At 33.0% G+C, this 14100-nt stretch overlaps 2 protein-coding genes across 3 annotated transcripts; both read right to left on the bottom strand.

Annotated features, from left to right (window-relative positions):
* Positions 1–1054: 1054 nt before the first annotated feature.
* Positions 1055–7706, bottom strand: LOC130635954 (UDP-N-acetylglucosamine--dolichyl-phosphate N-acetylglucosaminephosphotransferase-like). Of its 2 annotated transcripts, none has more exons than XM_057445500.1 (7): positions 7577–7706; positions 4716–4845; positions 3909–4122; positions 3520–3751; positions 2967–3155; positions 2191–2434; positions 1055–2013 (listed from the first exon to the last, which is right to left on the bottom strand). In XM_057445500.1, the coding sequence occupies exons 2-7, from the start codon at positions 4833–4835 to the stop codon at positions 1948–1950; spliced, it is 1065 nt and encodes a 354-aa protein (XP_057301483.1). In that variant the 5' UTR covers positions 4836–4845; positions 7577–7706; the 3' UTR covers positions 1055–1947. The 2 variants fall into 2 exon arrangements, with proteins under 2 accessions (XP_057301483.1, XP_057301482.1); XM_057445499.1 differs by lacking the exon at positions 7577–7706 and adding an exon at positions 5001–5204.
* An 817-nt stretch (positions 7707–8523) lies between these two features.
* On the bottom strand, positions 8524–9563 carry LOC130635956 (glutaredoxin domain-containing cysteine-rich protein CG12206-like). The gene has a single exon (XM_057445503.1). It carries the CDS (start codon positions 9460–9462, stop codon positions 8650–8652), a length of 813 nt encoding a protein of 270 aa, XP_057301486.1. The 5' UTR covers positions 9463–9563; the 3' UTR covers positions 8524–8649.
* Positions 9564–14100: the final 4537 nt, after the last annotated feature.

Raw genomic sequence — 14100 nt, 5'->3', positions numbered from 1 at the left:
CGACGGGGGTTATCAACTGATCGGGATTTAGATGAACAATAATCCGGCTCCGATTCTGAACTAAGTTGACAAGAGGCCGAGACAAAAACTGTCTCCTTTTGTTGCGTGCAATGTATGTATAAGCCACCAGTTTTGTTAACAATTTACAGATAAATTGATCGTGACAAACACGAGTTTAGATATTCTTTTTATAGCACGACATCGTCATAAAGTTTCTTGTTTTTTTTATCTCTTAAATCCTAATTTGAATTTTGATTAAATTGTTTCTTACTTTCAAGTTCCTTTTGAACAGCGTGAAGTTAAAAGTCGTGCCTTTTGGTCACTTGATAGCACATCCCTCGTCTTTACTTTAAACAGGATAGTGCAGAAAAACCCCAATAAATACCAATTCAAAACGTTTAGCCGTATGTCCTCGCTACTCCAACACTTGCTACAGCACAAGCATTATATTTCAAGTTTACTGGAAAATAAACTAAAGGTACCCTGGTGCACACTATTACAGTATTATGATCTTTTTGTTACCAAGTGCTTTTGAACTACGAAGGATTATTTCATCTTAACATTTTTTTAATACTCGTATGTTTTAATCCAAATTTAAAAGTTGCAACATGGCAATGTTTGAGAATGAGAAAAACACACGCTTTTTAATAAGCAACACAAAAGCTTGGCTTTTCTTTTTAGGGCTCGATTTTTGTTTACTTGTTTTCAAGCCTTCACTTTGCTTACAAATTACTTCGTTTTTTGCTCATGTTACTTACAACATATTGTTATGTGTGTACACAAAATTTTTAAAGCTAACAAAATATAACGTCCCTATACCCGTGTAACAGTCTTTTAAAACATTAGGGAGGTTTAAATTCTTTGTTGAACCCTTTTTTGCTTCATGACATTGTTTCTAATGCCCCCCCCTCCCCTACTTGTATTGAAACGGAAGTCTTGCCGTCCCGATAAAACAAAAAAACATAGGCGCCGAGAACGATGGATGGGGGGGGGGGGGGGGACAAAAATTCAGTAACTATAAGTTCTTTGAATAATATGGATAAAAATTCAAATATACTAAATTTCCATAGTATAAAAAAAACAGAACCGTAAAAATAAGACTGCAAATTACAAGATTCTTCCTAATAAATTAAATCTGATAATTCTAAATTCAAAGATAAAAATAATTCAACTTTCATATAAAAAGTCACGCTTTGATTTAAAAAAGAGGGAGAGAGAACACCAACGTTGGAAAAGCAGTTTCTTTAATTGTTGACCCAGAAACCATGAAAACTTTGGCAAACTACAGAGCGGCTCATGGTAGCGTCGGTATTGGGCTTATTTTTTATTTTACTTTTATGCAGTAAAACCAGTGCTTGAAATTACTATTATGCTAATAAAAATGCTACTGGAAATATTACTTTGTTATCCACACCGGTTTGTCCGTTCCACACAAGTCCTCCACTAAGAACATAAATATAAATATTTGCCAGGTTTTTAAAGCACTTAAAAAAGACTACGTACACTTTGCATTCTACAGTAAGCTTCAACTTCACTCTTTTAAAACAAGAATGCCGAACTTTTGATATTCTCGTAATTACTTCATGATACACAACAACATTTACCTATCGTTGAAGTAACAATATTAGTCATCTACACAAAGATTTTGTCACTTTTTGCCCACTAAATTTTAAATTCAAAAAACTAAAAAAACCTATCCTCTCTTTATGAATAACTAGTAATGTTTTTTTTAAGCGCGACGATCTAGGGACGAAGTTTATTAATGCTTGGAAAATGTTAAATCTGTGATAACCCACGTCAAGTAATAATATCGCATTTGCTGCGCATATGCCGTCATCATTTCGCGCGCACGTTCTTCTTTCTTTCAAAATGGTAACTAGTGGAATTTATTTTACCAGTGAACTTTCGTAACAGTATTTTCTTAACAGTTACAAACGGCAAGATTCCTTAACTGTCGTAGAATATTTTCGCCACTTCGTACCGAATAAACATCGCCAAGCAGCTTCCGAAAACCTGAAAAAAACACACACACAAAATATTCCAAGAAAACGCATTTCAAATAATCGGCCTTACTGGATTCGAGGAATACACCTAAGTTTTTCCTAACTCCAGACTGGCGTCCTCAAGTTTTTTCAATATATTTCTGAGAAAATAATTGAAAAAAAATTAGAAAGCCCTTATCCCACTCACCTGAATAATTAACAAAATTTTAACCAAACGTTCTTCATGGAGAGGTCCAAATAATTTAATTACGAAATTGATCAAAGTCATGTTATTTATTTCAATGTATTCTTCATCTTCGCCAGTATTTCTTTTTATCGTGATCAATCGAAGCAGCGAAAAGAACTCCAAACAGATCCAGCCAAGCAGTGAAAGTTCTGATGCTTTGAACTTAGAAATACTCATCTCAAGTTTGTCGGTGTCTTCGTTGTGTCTAAAAAAAACAATATAAAATATTCATGGCTTAACAGAGTAGCAGATGTAATTTTTCTAGTCACCGTTTGTTAAAGGAACGGGGACATACATACCATTTTCAAACTTTTTTTATCTTTCAAAGTACAAGCAAAAATATTCTACACGTGAAGAAGTTAACGTCTTACAAGTCACGTGATATAACATATAATGTAAAATATATCTCCCTTTAACCAAATTTTCTCATGAGTTTGTTCTTTTTCAGATTTTGCGTTTTCACAAACCTTGTACGTTCACTTGATAGAATCAATTTCGGCGCAATTAAGTGTGAGGATGTTCCTCAAAAACACGAACCTTGATCACGTTAACCATGATTCAAAATATGCTTTTTAGGTTCGCCCTAGATATTTCTAACCTTTAAAACAATGTTCTCTCGAAATCTAAATTCTTTTAACCTAGAAGCGCTCAGTTATATAATTTTCGATAATATATTCGCGTTAAAATCTAATTCCTACAAAAGTATTTAATTAAAAAAGATAATAGGAAAAACTTACTTGGGCAAACGGTGTCTCGGACACGGTATGAATCTGAACAATTGAGGTAAGGAATAGATGAAGTTAAGTATCTGGGGTATGAAGAACAACAACATGGTTTTACTGAAGTGACCAAGTATTGCGACCACTGCGAACGTCATTCCGGAAAAATAACAAAACGTATCACCAACAAATACATCTGAAGGATACCTAAACAGAGTTAACATTCCTATTATGATGCAGCGTTTCTTCGGAACTGGGCAATTCCTAGTGATTACAAGAGATCCACTTCGGCGGAGAAACTTCTGAAGCATTAACTCAATTGCGCATTGTATTAAACAGATTCCAGAATAGAAATTTGATATAATAAGATATCAAATTACTTCTCTTGCTAACATAAACTCAGTATGTTTTACCAGCATAAGAAGACATCCATTTTCTAGACAAAGAGCTTTACAAAATTCTCATAAATAAAAAAGGGTCCTCACACAAACAAGAATCCCTTGGTTATTCCAAAGTTTTCTAACTTCTACCCACCTTATATGAATCAAAAGAAGTAATAAAAAGCACTTACCAATTATGATATAGCAAAGCTGCAGTAACGAAAACATAAGGAAGAATAAAATAAATTGAAAACAGATGGGTTTTCCAGCATTCATTGTGTAGTTCTATCGTGTTGAAGACGAGAATGGAAATGCCAATTACCAAAGACTGACCGGTCTCCAAACCGTTGACACCTGCCAGAATATTGATTGCGTTTGTACAAAACACAGCCAGCATACCCATGTATACATAATATAAGATACCTTGAAAGAAAAGATAAAAACTCAGCCACAATATCACCAAAATATCAATACATTCTTTACAAATTCATAAAAATCTTTTAAAAATGATAAAATTATCTTATCTAAAAATTTACAACACGAATACATATCTTAAAGCTTCACGGAAAAAATATTTTACCTAAATTCAAATTCAACCCTATCCAAAAGCGAAGAGGCTTGGGAACAACAATAGTTGTGGAGCCAATGTTTACGAAGTAGACCATAAGTAGAGGGAGTGACGCAATCGTCGGCAGGATGAGTTTGTATCGCCATCGAAGGTCCAATGTGTCATCGGCGTAACCCAATAAGATCATGCAACATATCGAAAGTAAAGCAGCAATAAATTCGACAAACTTAAATAAAAAAATAATAAAAAAATAGGGAAATATAACAATAATACTCAATATAACTTCTTATAGTGATATTTTTATAGTGATATTGCTAACATTTCCCTTAATTTTCCAGCAGTTTTTAGGTCGATACGAATACCCTAATGACGTTGCCAAATACTTAACAATTGTGAATTTAACACAAGCATTTTCATAGTAGCAGACTGTAAAGCAACTAACGCTTATTCATTAAGAAACAAAATATGAAACTCTCAATTCTTGTGGATACTTCAAAAAATGAGAATAGTTCTAATTAATCATTTGAATCCAAAATTTATGACATCACCTGATAGAAAAAAATTCATCCTGATTTTTTCGAGCATTCTAACAATATTTTAACACAAGTGCCTGGCAATTCATTCTTTCTCATAGAGTGGATTTCCTGATAGTGGGAAGAAACAGTAACATTAACAACACAAAAAAGCTACGGCAGAAGTAAAAATTATGATCTTCTACACCCCCTCTCGACTTTGGTACAAATACACAAACAGTTCCTTTTTTTTGTCTTACAACAACAACAAAAAAAGACCTAGGGAAATCATTAACACATTATATACCTCGTTATGTGGAAAAACAGAGCTCTCAATGTCCTGTTGTTGCATCCATTTTGTCACAAAAGGAATTGGTATGAACAGAAACATACATATCAAGAATACTGTGCCACATACCACACCCATTGACTCGGGTCTAAAAAAATAAGAAGTTGCTATACAAGGACCTGTAAAAAGATTAGGTTTGAGGGTTTAACTTATTGAAGACTACATAAATGACAAAAAATGACCGTGCTTTCCCTTTCTAGTAAAGAAGGGAGAGTTTCATTTGTGTAGGAATCACCTACATACATTTCTAATTTGTCTTTTTTGCTCATATCACGACCTTTCAGCCCCGCCTTCATGAATAACGTTTTTGCACCTCCGATTAAACGTAGCGCCACAAAGAATGACACTACTGAATATGTGGCATTGATCACGATCGGGTAAATAATTGCCATTTTAAATAATTTTGTTTATATATTATCTATGATAAAAAAATATTGCACAAATAAAAAGCCAGGAAAAAAATGATGCACTGAAGATCCTTGTAAAGTGAAAGTCTAACTCTAATTGAACTGTTCAAATTTCTTAATTACACTGCATTAGATAGCCAGTGGAACAGCTTCCTTAAAAAACACCAGATAACATGTTTGAAGGTAAAAACACAACAGACAAGTGGAATACCATATTACCATTGGAGGAGGAAAAATTATGACTTTAAATTCCAAAGATTTCTAGGTTCAGTAAATTTCAAAATAGCCAGTGTTTTTAATAAATAAAAGCTCCAATTGTCAACTAAATAGAAATGTCTCACCATTACAAATATTTGGACAAAAAATTAATTTAAAATTGCATTATTACATCACTTCCCTATCATCCTCTAAAACATTAACAGGTAGTGCCAACATCACAAAACTTTTTCAGAAAATATTTATTTGCCACAAACTTTTTTTTTCTTGACGTAGGAAGACACAATATCAAAAGTTATAATAAATAAAATAACAATAAGCAAACATAATCTAAAAACTGACTAATAAAATAAAATCGAGGAGGCATCGAAAAGACAGAGAAGTCTCCTTGGTTGTTTTCAGGACAGGATCAAATTTAAATTCATTTAAGAATTTAAAGAAATTTTTAAATTGTTTTTAAGTGGTACTGAGATCAAAATAACAAATACTCATTCTGCTCTATTTCTAACAGTAGCTTTATGAGATAAAAATGCTTAGGTAAATTTATGCATAAAATGTAGAATTTGACACACAAAATTTACAAACTATACTTCCAAGTGAATAGTCATCTCAAGAAGTATGTTGTTGTAAATAATAATTTAACACATAATCATATAGAAATATGTCTTATTCTAACGCACATTTTATGAACCTACCTCAATTTATAACTTTTTTTATTAAATGTTAATTTTGTCTGGGCAAATTAAAATATATAAGATGTTAATCTCACACATAAAATTTTCCCTTTTTAATGTTTTCAAATAAAAAATTGATATGAATGTTAGATATATCCTTGCTTGATCTGTTTTCGTCGTACTAATTTCTGTAGCTGTGCATTTCATTGTTAACTAATCATGTTTTATTTTTTATATAATTTTATTGCTAAAGTACTAAACTTCATGGTTTGTTTTGATAAGAAAACAATATTTTAGCATCAGATTGAGATGTTAGGTGCTTGCAACTTCCAACTTGCAAAATATTGAGAAAATTGAGATAATTTAGAAGATTGATAATTGACAGAGCTTTCGCTGAAAATACTATTAAGGGTACAAAACAGGGTTATGACTCTATAAATTTTCATAAAAATCTTTTATAAACCTTAGAAAACATCCAGGCTAAACTCAATTATATGTTTCTTATAAAAAATGCGTATTGCTCAAAAACTAATATTTCGTTAAGAAGCTGTATTTTGTGTTATTGTTTTTGCCTTATGAAATTCATCAATCTATCAAATTTGCATTAAAGGGAATCCGAGGTATAAAATGATGTTGAACTTATATTATAGATTTTGAAAAGTTGGCCAGCAAGTCTTTTTAAATTTTTTAAAAAGCTTTTTTCGTTCTAAAGATATTCACATTTAAAGAATTTCAGATTTAACTATGCTGCATAAATTAAGATATCATATTGAAGTAATAGTAAATTATGACATTTTCTGTCATTAGTAATTTTTGACCTGGTAAGGAATGTGCATTCAAACTTCATCAATGCATATACTATAAAGATAAATTGATTAAAACAAATTTTTTTGCTAAAATGACATTTGCTTGCTCGTCCCAAGCCTTATTTTTTGCTGACGACTCCATAACTTGGGATCTGCATGTCAGTTTTTAATCAAATTTGTGAGTAAACATATAGGGCCTATATAAGTTTAGAGACACACAAAGGCATGCAAATGCATACGTTGTTTGCAATTGGTTCGAAATGAGGACAAAATTCTATATACTTAAAAATGGATGTTATTATCAGTAGCTATACATTAACACATGTAATATAACACATTATTACATTCAACATTCAAAAAGTGCATTTTAAAATGGTTTTAAACGTATTTACAATTTCTTTTTTTAAATATTGATCAAAATCTATAAATATTTTACTTATCATTATATCATAATATATACACAACAAAAATTCTTTGAAATAAATTGTATTAAAATCACTATAATAAGTAATATCTTTCTGAATAAATTGCAATTCTTAGAATATTATTTTTTTTGCTAGTAAACTATTAAGACAGTAAGCAATAATTTCGTTAATTGTGGTACAACAATTTTTTTTGTACTAGCAATTTCTGATAAGTATCATTCAGCCTTTTTAATTCAGGTCAGAACTTAGCAAAGGCCATGTTAACAAAAATTCTAAATTCTCTACATTTACCTGTTGTTCGTGTATAAGAAAAGTGCATTTAAAAGATAAAATAATAACTGCAGCAGCCAAATAACATTCTACTTCAGCAATTTTTCGCTGACGGCTGAGAAATTGAACTTTTACATTAATTCTATATTCACAAAAAGCTTTTGTTATATATATTTATATACCAATATAGTGTTATATATTACTAACTTTATTTGTTTATTTCATTATATATATATATAATAAAAATGTTGTGCATAGGGCATTATCTATAAATAAAACAGTTATAATCAATAATTATAATAATAATAATAATAATAATAACGAGTAATTATTAAATCCTCATCTCGTTTTACAAAACCTACATTTACATAGTCGTGAATAATAAATAATATAAAATATCTGTAAAAAATTGATATTACAGTTTTCAAAGTAAAAGATAAAACTTGGAAATAATTTAAAAGATAACAAATTTCGAAATGATAGTACTTTACATATTTCACTTTTGCTGAAATTCACGCAGAGCGTTGCTCCATGAAATTGAATACACACAAAATTCAGGGTTAAAAGCGTATAATCCAATGTTCTTAGTACCCGTTAAACATAAATGTAAAACCATGGTAGTACATGCTGTTGGGATACTTGTTATCAAACTGGTATGTTATGTAAGGAATCCATAATGTCCTCAAAATAGAACTTGCGAAACATTACATTGGGTTTGACACAATAATGACCTACTCTCTTCAATCAATATTAACAATCTCCTAGGGTCGCTCTATGGCATGTCCAGATGACCTTAATAAAATTCCAAATTTAAGCCACGGCATTAATTTTTTGGATAACACCTTAATTAACTTAGAGGCAAAACAGACTATTATCACTTATTATATAGTTTGGAAAAGATCTGTCTAAAGCGTATTTTTTTTTTGTTAAAAAGAAAGTAAAGGTAGAATCTTTATGAAAGTTGTTTAATTTCTTTTTTTCAGTTATTTTACCATTAGCCGATTTCACATGCAGGTTTTAATTTAAAGAAAATGCAGGAAATGATCTGCATGAAATTCAGCATATAATGTAATAATATTAAAAAAACACTACAGCTAATTAATTAAGTCTAAACAATCCATACACCGAATTAACCCTTGATCACACATAGTACAACTTAAGTAATTTAACTCTCGACTCAAACCCAGTCTTGTTACTCTTGAACGTCCAGTACCCAAACATTTGGGACAGTTAAAGTAACTATGGCCAGCACAATTTGCACAAGGATTCTCATTATATGAAATTTTTTCAATGTTACCAGTTAATTTATGTATATCACCTGTTTCGATCAATTTGTCTATTTCAGCAGCTCCCCCAATTAACTCACCATTAATAACAACTTGAGGTGGGACCAACCCTTGAAACTTTTCATTGTATTCCTTCTTGTACTGTTGAACAACAATATCCTTTTCCTCTGTTTTCAACATCAAATTGCGAAATGCCTTTTTAACAAACAGACAGTCTGACTTTGTTTTCCGAATTATACCTAAACTAGATATATATATAATCACCTTTTCAGTCTTGGACTCCTTTGGAACAAAGTCATCTGGAACATCTAAGTTAAAATCAGACTTTGTTTTTGTGGTAGTCTCATCTGAATTACTAAAACCTCCAGAAAGAAACAAATTAATTCTTTTCTTAACTCGATTCCTAACACCTCTGACTGTACCCACTAGGCTGGTTATTTGATCGTTTGTAACACCAGTCTCTTGTTTCAGTTTGATTATTTGGTCAGAAATAACAGCATCTTCCTCCTTATTGTCTGCATTTGTCACAATAATTTTAATACAATTTACTATAGCTTGCTCTTTAGTGCTTTCTAAAACTAATCCATTCTTTCCATTGATCTTATATTTTGCTGTTTTCATTTTAAACAGCTGATGAAGTCATGTCTATTTACAACTATTATAGTTGTTAAATGTTTGCGTATAATGTGATGTATTTCATTCTAAAGAAAGCAAGAAATTATATAAGATAAATCAGTTTCTACAATTTCTAAAACAAAGTTGCAACATATATATTTATATAACACATTCTTGAAAAAATTATTTTTAACAAAGTGAAAATGCACAAAAGTTTGTTCTAAAATGTTTATCTAGACAAGTTAAAAAATTAGTATATAGCATAATGCATTTTCGGCGAGTTGGCACCCTTGTATACCACACTAATTTTCCATGTCCCAGATCTGGGAGGAGTTGTTGTTGTCACATCTAGGCATATTTTTACCTAAAATGGAGCTAAACTGCAAGTTTTGCTCATGTTAATTGTGGTGACAGAATTACAGTTCTTTAGTATACATTAGTTCTTTAATATACATTAGGTTTACCTTAGTCATTAAACATGTCATGTAGAGCCTGACACAGTGGGGGTGGTTTCTACCTATAGACCTAATCTTAAAGATTGCCAGGGTTATTAGTCTCACTTGCCTGTAAAGGAACTGGACCCTACCCAGGTCTTGATTATTAATGGTTGCATATAAGAACCCAACATCCCACACTGCACAAGTTCTTCAGATGTACCTTACAGCTTACAGTTACCCACCCTCCCACCCTTTTATAGATTGATTTTTTTCACCTATTTCTTTTTTTTTATTTTATGTCATCAACACGCCTACTAATGGTGGATGAGATACCAATTCAATCATCGTGGTGCAATGGACTCGAGTCGAAATGGAAATATCATGAACCTCTCCAATGCAACTAAAGACAACCACATCACAACTGTTATGTGAGCACGCAGCACAACATAACCAGACAAATTGCTTCTGCCTCAAGGTTTCCCTGACATTTCTTTTGGCTCATGTTATGTCAGGGTTTTAGTCCAGAGGTAGAAACAACAAGTCTGTAGGGAGCCTCTAATTTAATTGGTGGGTGTGTTGGGCCTCCTTCGTCAGCCGTTTAGGCAAGTAATGTTATGATAAAAGTCATTGTAGAATAAGAACACAAGTAATTAGCATGTGCCTGACGCTCAGGACATGTCGATGCGCCTGACGCTCAGGGCATCTCTAGTGTAGTCATCATGTGAATAAGAAACATGCGCCTGACGCTCAGGGCATGATGAAGCCCCTGACGCTCAGGGCATCTCTCATACACCTGACGCTCAGGGTATGAATAAAAACACCAGTAATTAGCATGTGCCTGACGCTCAGGACATGTCGATGCACCTGACGCTCAGGGCATCTCTAGTGTAGTCATCATGTGAATAAGAAACATGCGCCTGACGCTCAGGGCATGATGAAGTCCCTGATGCTCAGGGCATCTCTCATACACCTGACGCTCAGGGTATGAATAAAAACACCAGTAATTAGCATGTACCTGACGCTCAGGACATGTCGATGCACCTGACGCTCAGGGCATCTCTAGTGTAGTCATTATGTGAATAAGAAACATGCGCCTGACGCTCAGGGCATGATGAAGCCCCTGACGCTCAGGGCATCTCTCATACACCTGACGCTCAGGGTATGGAAGAGAACACCATAATTAGCATGTGCCTGACGCTCAGGACATGTCGATGCATCTGACGCTCAGTGCATCTCATCTGTCTCATGCACCTGACGCTCAGAGCATGAAAACGCCTATAACGCATAACCTGACGCTCAGGTTATGCATTATATATTTGTGCATATGACGGAGCACGAAGGAGGCACCTTCATTCCTACCCATTCCCCAAAAATTTTATAAATAGTCTACGCATACTGAATGTGTTGTATCTACTCATTCCAACAGAAATACATTGTTTCTATCAATTTGTGTTATTATTCTGGAACCAAAGCAATTAATATCCAGCTTTTTTTCAGATATGTTAACTTCATAACCAACCTTCTCCCCTGAGCTCTTCTACACCTATAATAATCTAACAGGATGGCTTTTATGAAGCTGTCCTGTAAGAAGATCATGGGTGTTTAAGAGCCCTAAGGATAAGGTAAAACATGGAGAATGTTTGTTTCAGATATTTTGTGACAAGAAGGGAGATAATTGATAAGCCATTTTCAGCGCCCAATTGCGCGATAATTATAATCAATGGTTTCCTCATCATTGCATAGGGTTGGATTAAGAAACAAGAGAAGTTTTAAGTATCTTAGACAAAAAATTTTTAATTCTATGCTCACCAATTTCACGTTGGGTCAAAATTATTTTGGTTTAGCATGATCCAAAAACAGCAGCCTGGGTGGGAGTTTGATTCCTCTGTGATAAGTGGCGTTTCGGTCAAACAAGCAAAAATGGTTGCTAATGGACTATAATCACAGATGAACGGATATTGCATTTTCTAGTTCTGCATACAGGTTTTTAATATACAGACCAACCTTTAGGAGGTTATAATCAGATTGCCACAGATTTGACCTTTTTTCATGGGAACATAAAATGGATGCGAACCCTTATGAGCAAATAATGTACGCCACAGATCATTTAGAGTAACACCTTTCTGGGACTGACCTAGAACTCAGATTTTTCCAGACTAATAATATCTAGCTAATAGCTATATTGATAATCAGTTTGGTAACTTGATTTAGACCTAAAGAGGTTAAACCTGGCTTTCGAAAGATTAGTTTGGAGCAATTTTCTAAGATGAATGGGAGTCCAAACTGACACATCACGTATTGTAGCTGTAGCGTATCTATGTAAGAATACGAAGATTGCATATGTGTATGTCTATCTGTAACAGGCAAAGTGGATGCGATCATTTTCCTTTGATGTCGTTGAAAAAGTTATGTCTCAAATGGTAAATTTTCTGACGTTACGACACAACGTTAATTAAATTAATGTCACATCAATATCATAAAACTTTGAGGCCAAAAAAAATAGAAATAGGGTGGTGACGTCAGTCATTTTTTGCTGCATGGGTAACTAGGGACAACCTGGGACTAAATTGGGTAGAAATTAACATAGCTGGAACTTATATACACTATGTTCAGCCTTTCTAATTCAACTTTTTTTTGCGTTGAATATATATTATATATTCAACGTAAACATTCATCATACTAATTTGCCCAAGCATTTACTAGTCAGGGAAATCCTTTTATTTAAGCTGTACAACTTAATTTGGATGTCAGCTTAATTTAGGATGTATGATACAGTCTAATTAGGCATTTTACAGCTGAGTTAAGACATACAAAACTTTGATCGTCGAAAAAAACACATTTAACTGAATTTTAGCATCTATGTATCTAACTGAATAAATCCAATATTTATGTGCATATAAACAACCCCAATACCTAAGTTTTTTCGTAGCACTCCGGAGATCTGCTAAATTTAAAGTTTTAAAAATTGCTGCTTAAACAAGCTTTGTCACGTGACGTGACATCCTAACTAGGATGCAGCACAGCTTAAATAGACTATCGCTAAAGATTGTTTGAAAATTATAAAATCGGGATCGTAGGAAGCGAAAACATCGCCGTAGATCGCTTAAAAATTATCAAAACGGGATCAAATATACCCATAGTTGGTTTTGAAACTACGTAGTTTTATTACCCAGGCTTTTTCAGGAATATTTGAGTTGGTGTGCGATGATTCGCAGGTGTAAATCAAGTAACGCATGCGATGTAAAACGCATGTGCAAAGGATGTTAAATGTGCGATACAGGCTCCAAAGTCAATCTTTGTTGCGCATTCATTTTGCAGTAAAAAAGTGGGTGATATTTTGAACACGACGATCGAGGGCTGCCATTGCATGCTACAAAATGGGTATTATAGGTTGATTTTCAAAACTTAATATTTATTTTTCAGGTGGCGATTAATCACACGCCTAAAACGATTAAGGCGTGTGCCAAGGCGTGCTCGTGCGATCGCACACCTCTTTTGAAAAAGCCTGATTACCCTATTCAATGAAAGTGAGAAAGGAATGTCTAAAAATAGTTTCAAGCGATTAATTTATCACATTTTTTATTGTTTTTTAAATGTTTTGGGAGAACAATTTGCTTTAGAATTCGTTTCAGAATTTGTTTCGTTTCAAAGTAGTTTCGGAATCATTTTCCATTCGTATCCCATTCGCTTCCAATTCATATTAATTTTAAGCTTAGAGTTTAAAATAAATTTCAATTCGTTTCACCTTCATTTCATGAAACGATCTGTAAACGATTTAAAAAAATGATGATAAAATGTCGAAACGATCATAATCGTTTCAATTCGTATAAAATGTGAAACGATTGTGGAGACGGTCCCTAATTAAGCTGCACAGCTTATTTAGGAGGTCTCCAAATTAAGCTATATACCGTTAATTGCATATGAAAGAGCTTGAAAGATTAGGAACTTAAATATTTTTTAAAAAATTCTTTATTGGTTCTTTAGAATTTGGACTAAGAAGGTTCACTAATTATGCATGATGTCATGAGTATGCTCTGCGAGGGTCTTATATTTAACATTTTTGACAAGCCATATAAAGTTAAAAATGCTTTGTTGCCGTTCATTTTGACGCGTTTTGAACATTTTACATAAATTTCAAAATTTAGTTACCATAATTATGCTCAATGCTAACTCATGGCGTCATAATTTTGCATAATTAGCGCAACTT

Source organism: Hydractinia symbiolongicarpus, chromosome 3 (assembly GCF_029227915.1).
Source record: "Hydractinia symbiolongicarpus strain clone_291-10 chromosome 3, HSymV2.1, whole genome shotgun sequence".
Classification (NCBI taxonomy): Eukaryota; Metazoa; Cnidaria; class Hydrozoa; order Anthoathecata; family Hydractiniidae; genus Hydractinia; species Hydractinia symbiolongicarpus.
This window is presented reverse-complemented; position numbering and strand designations above follow the sequence as displayed.

Excerpts from the sequence above, each read along its gene's own strand:
- LOC130635956 (XM_057445503.1), bottom strand. The coding sequence starts at position 9,462 with ATGAAAACAGCAAAATATAAGATCAATGGAAAGAATGGATTAGTTTTA.
- LOC130635954 (XM_057445499.1), bottom strand. The coding sequence starts at position 5,149 with ATGGCAATTATTTACCCGATCGTGATCAATGCCACATATTCAGTAGTG. Across the intron at positions 3,752-3,908 it reads AGGGTTGAATTTGAATTTAG|GTATCTTATATTATGTATAC; the intron begins GTAAAATATTTT and ends TTTTCTTTCAAG. Across the intron at positions 2,014-2,190 it reads AAATTTTGTTAATTATTCAG|GTTTTCGGAAGCTGCTTGGC; the intron begins GTGAGTGGGATA and ends TGTTTTTTTCAG.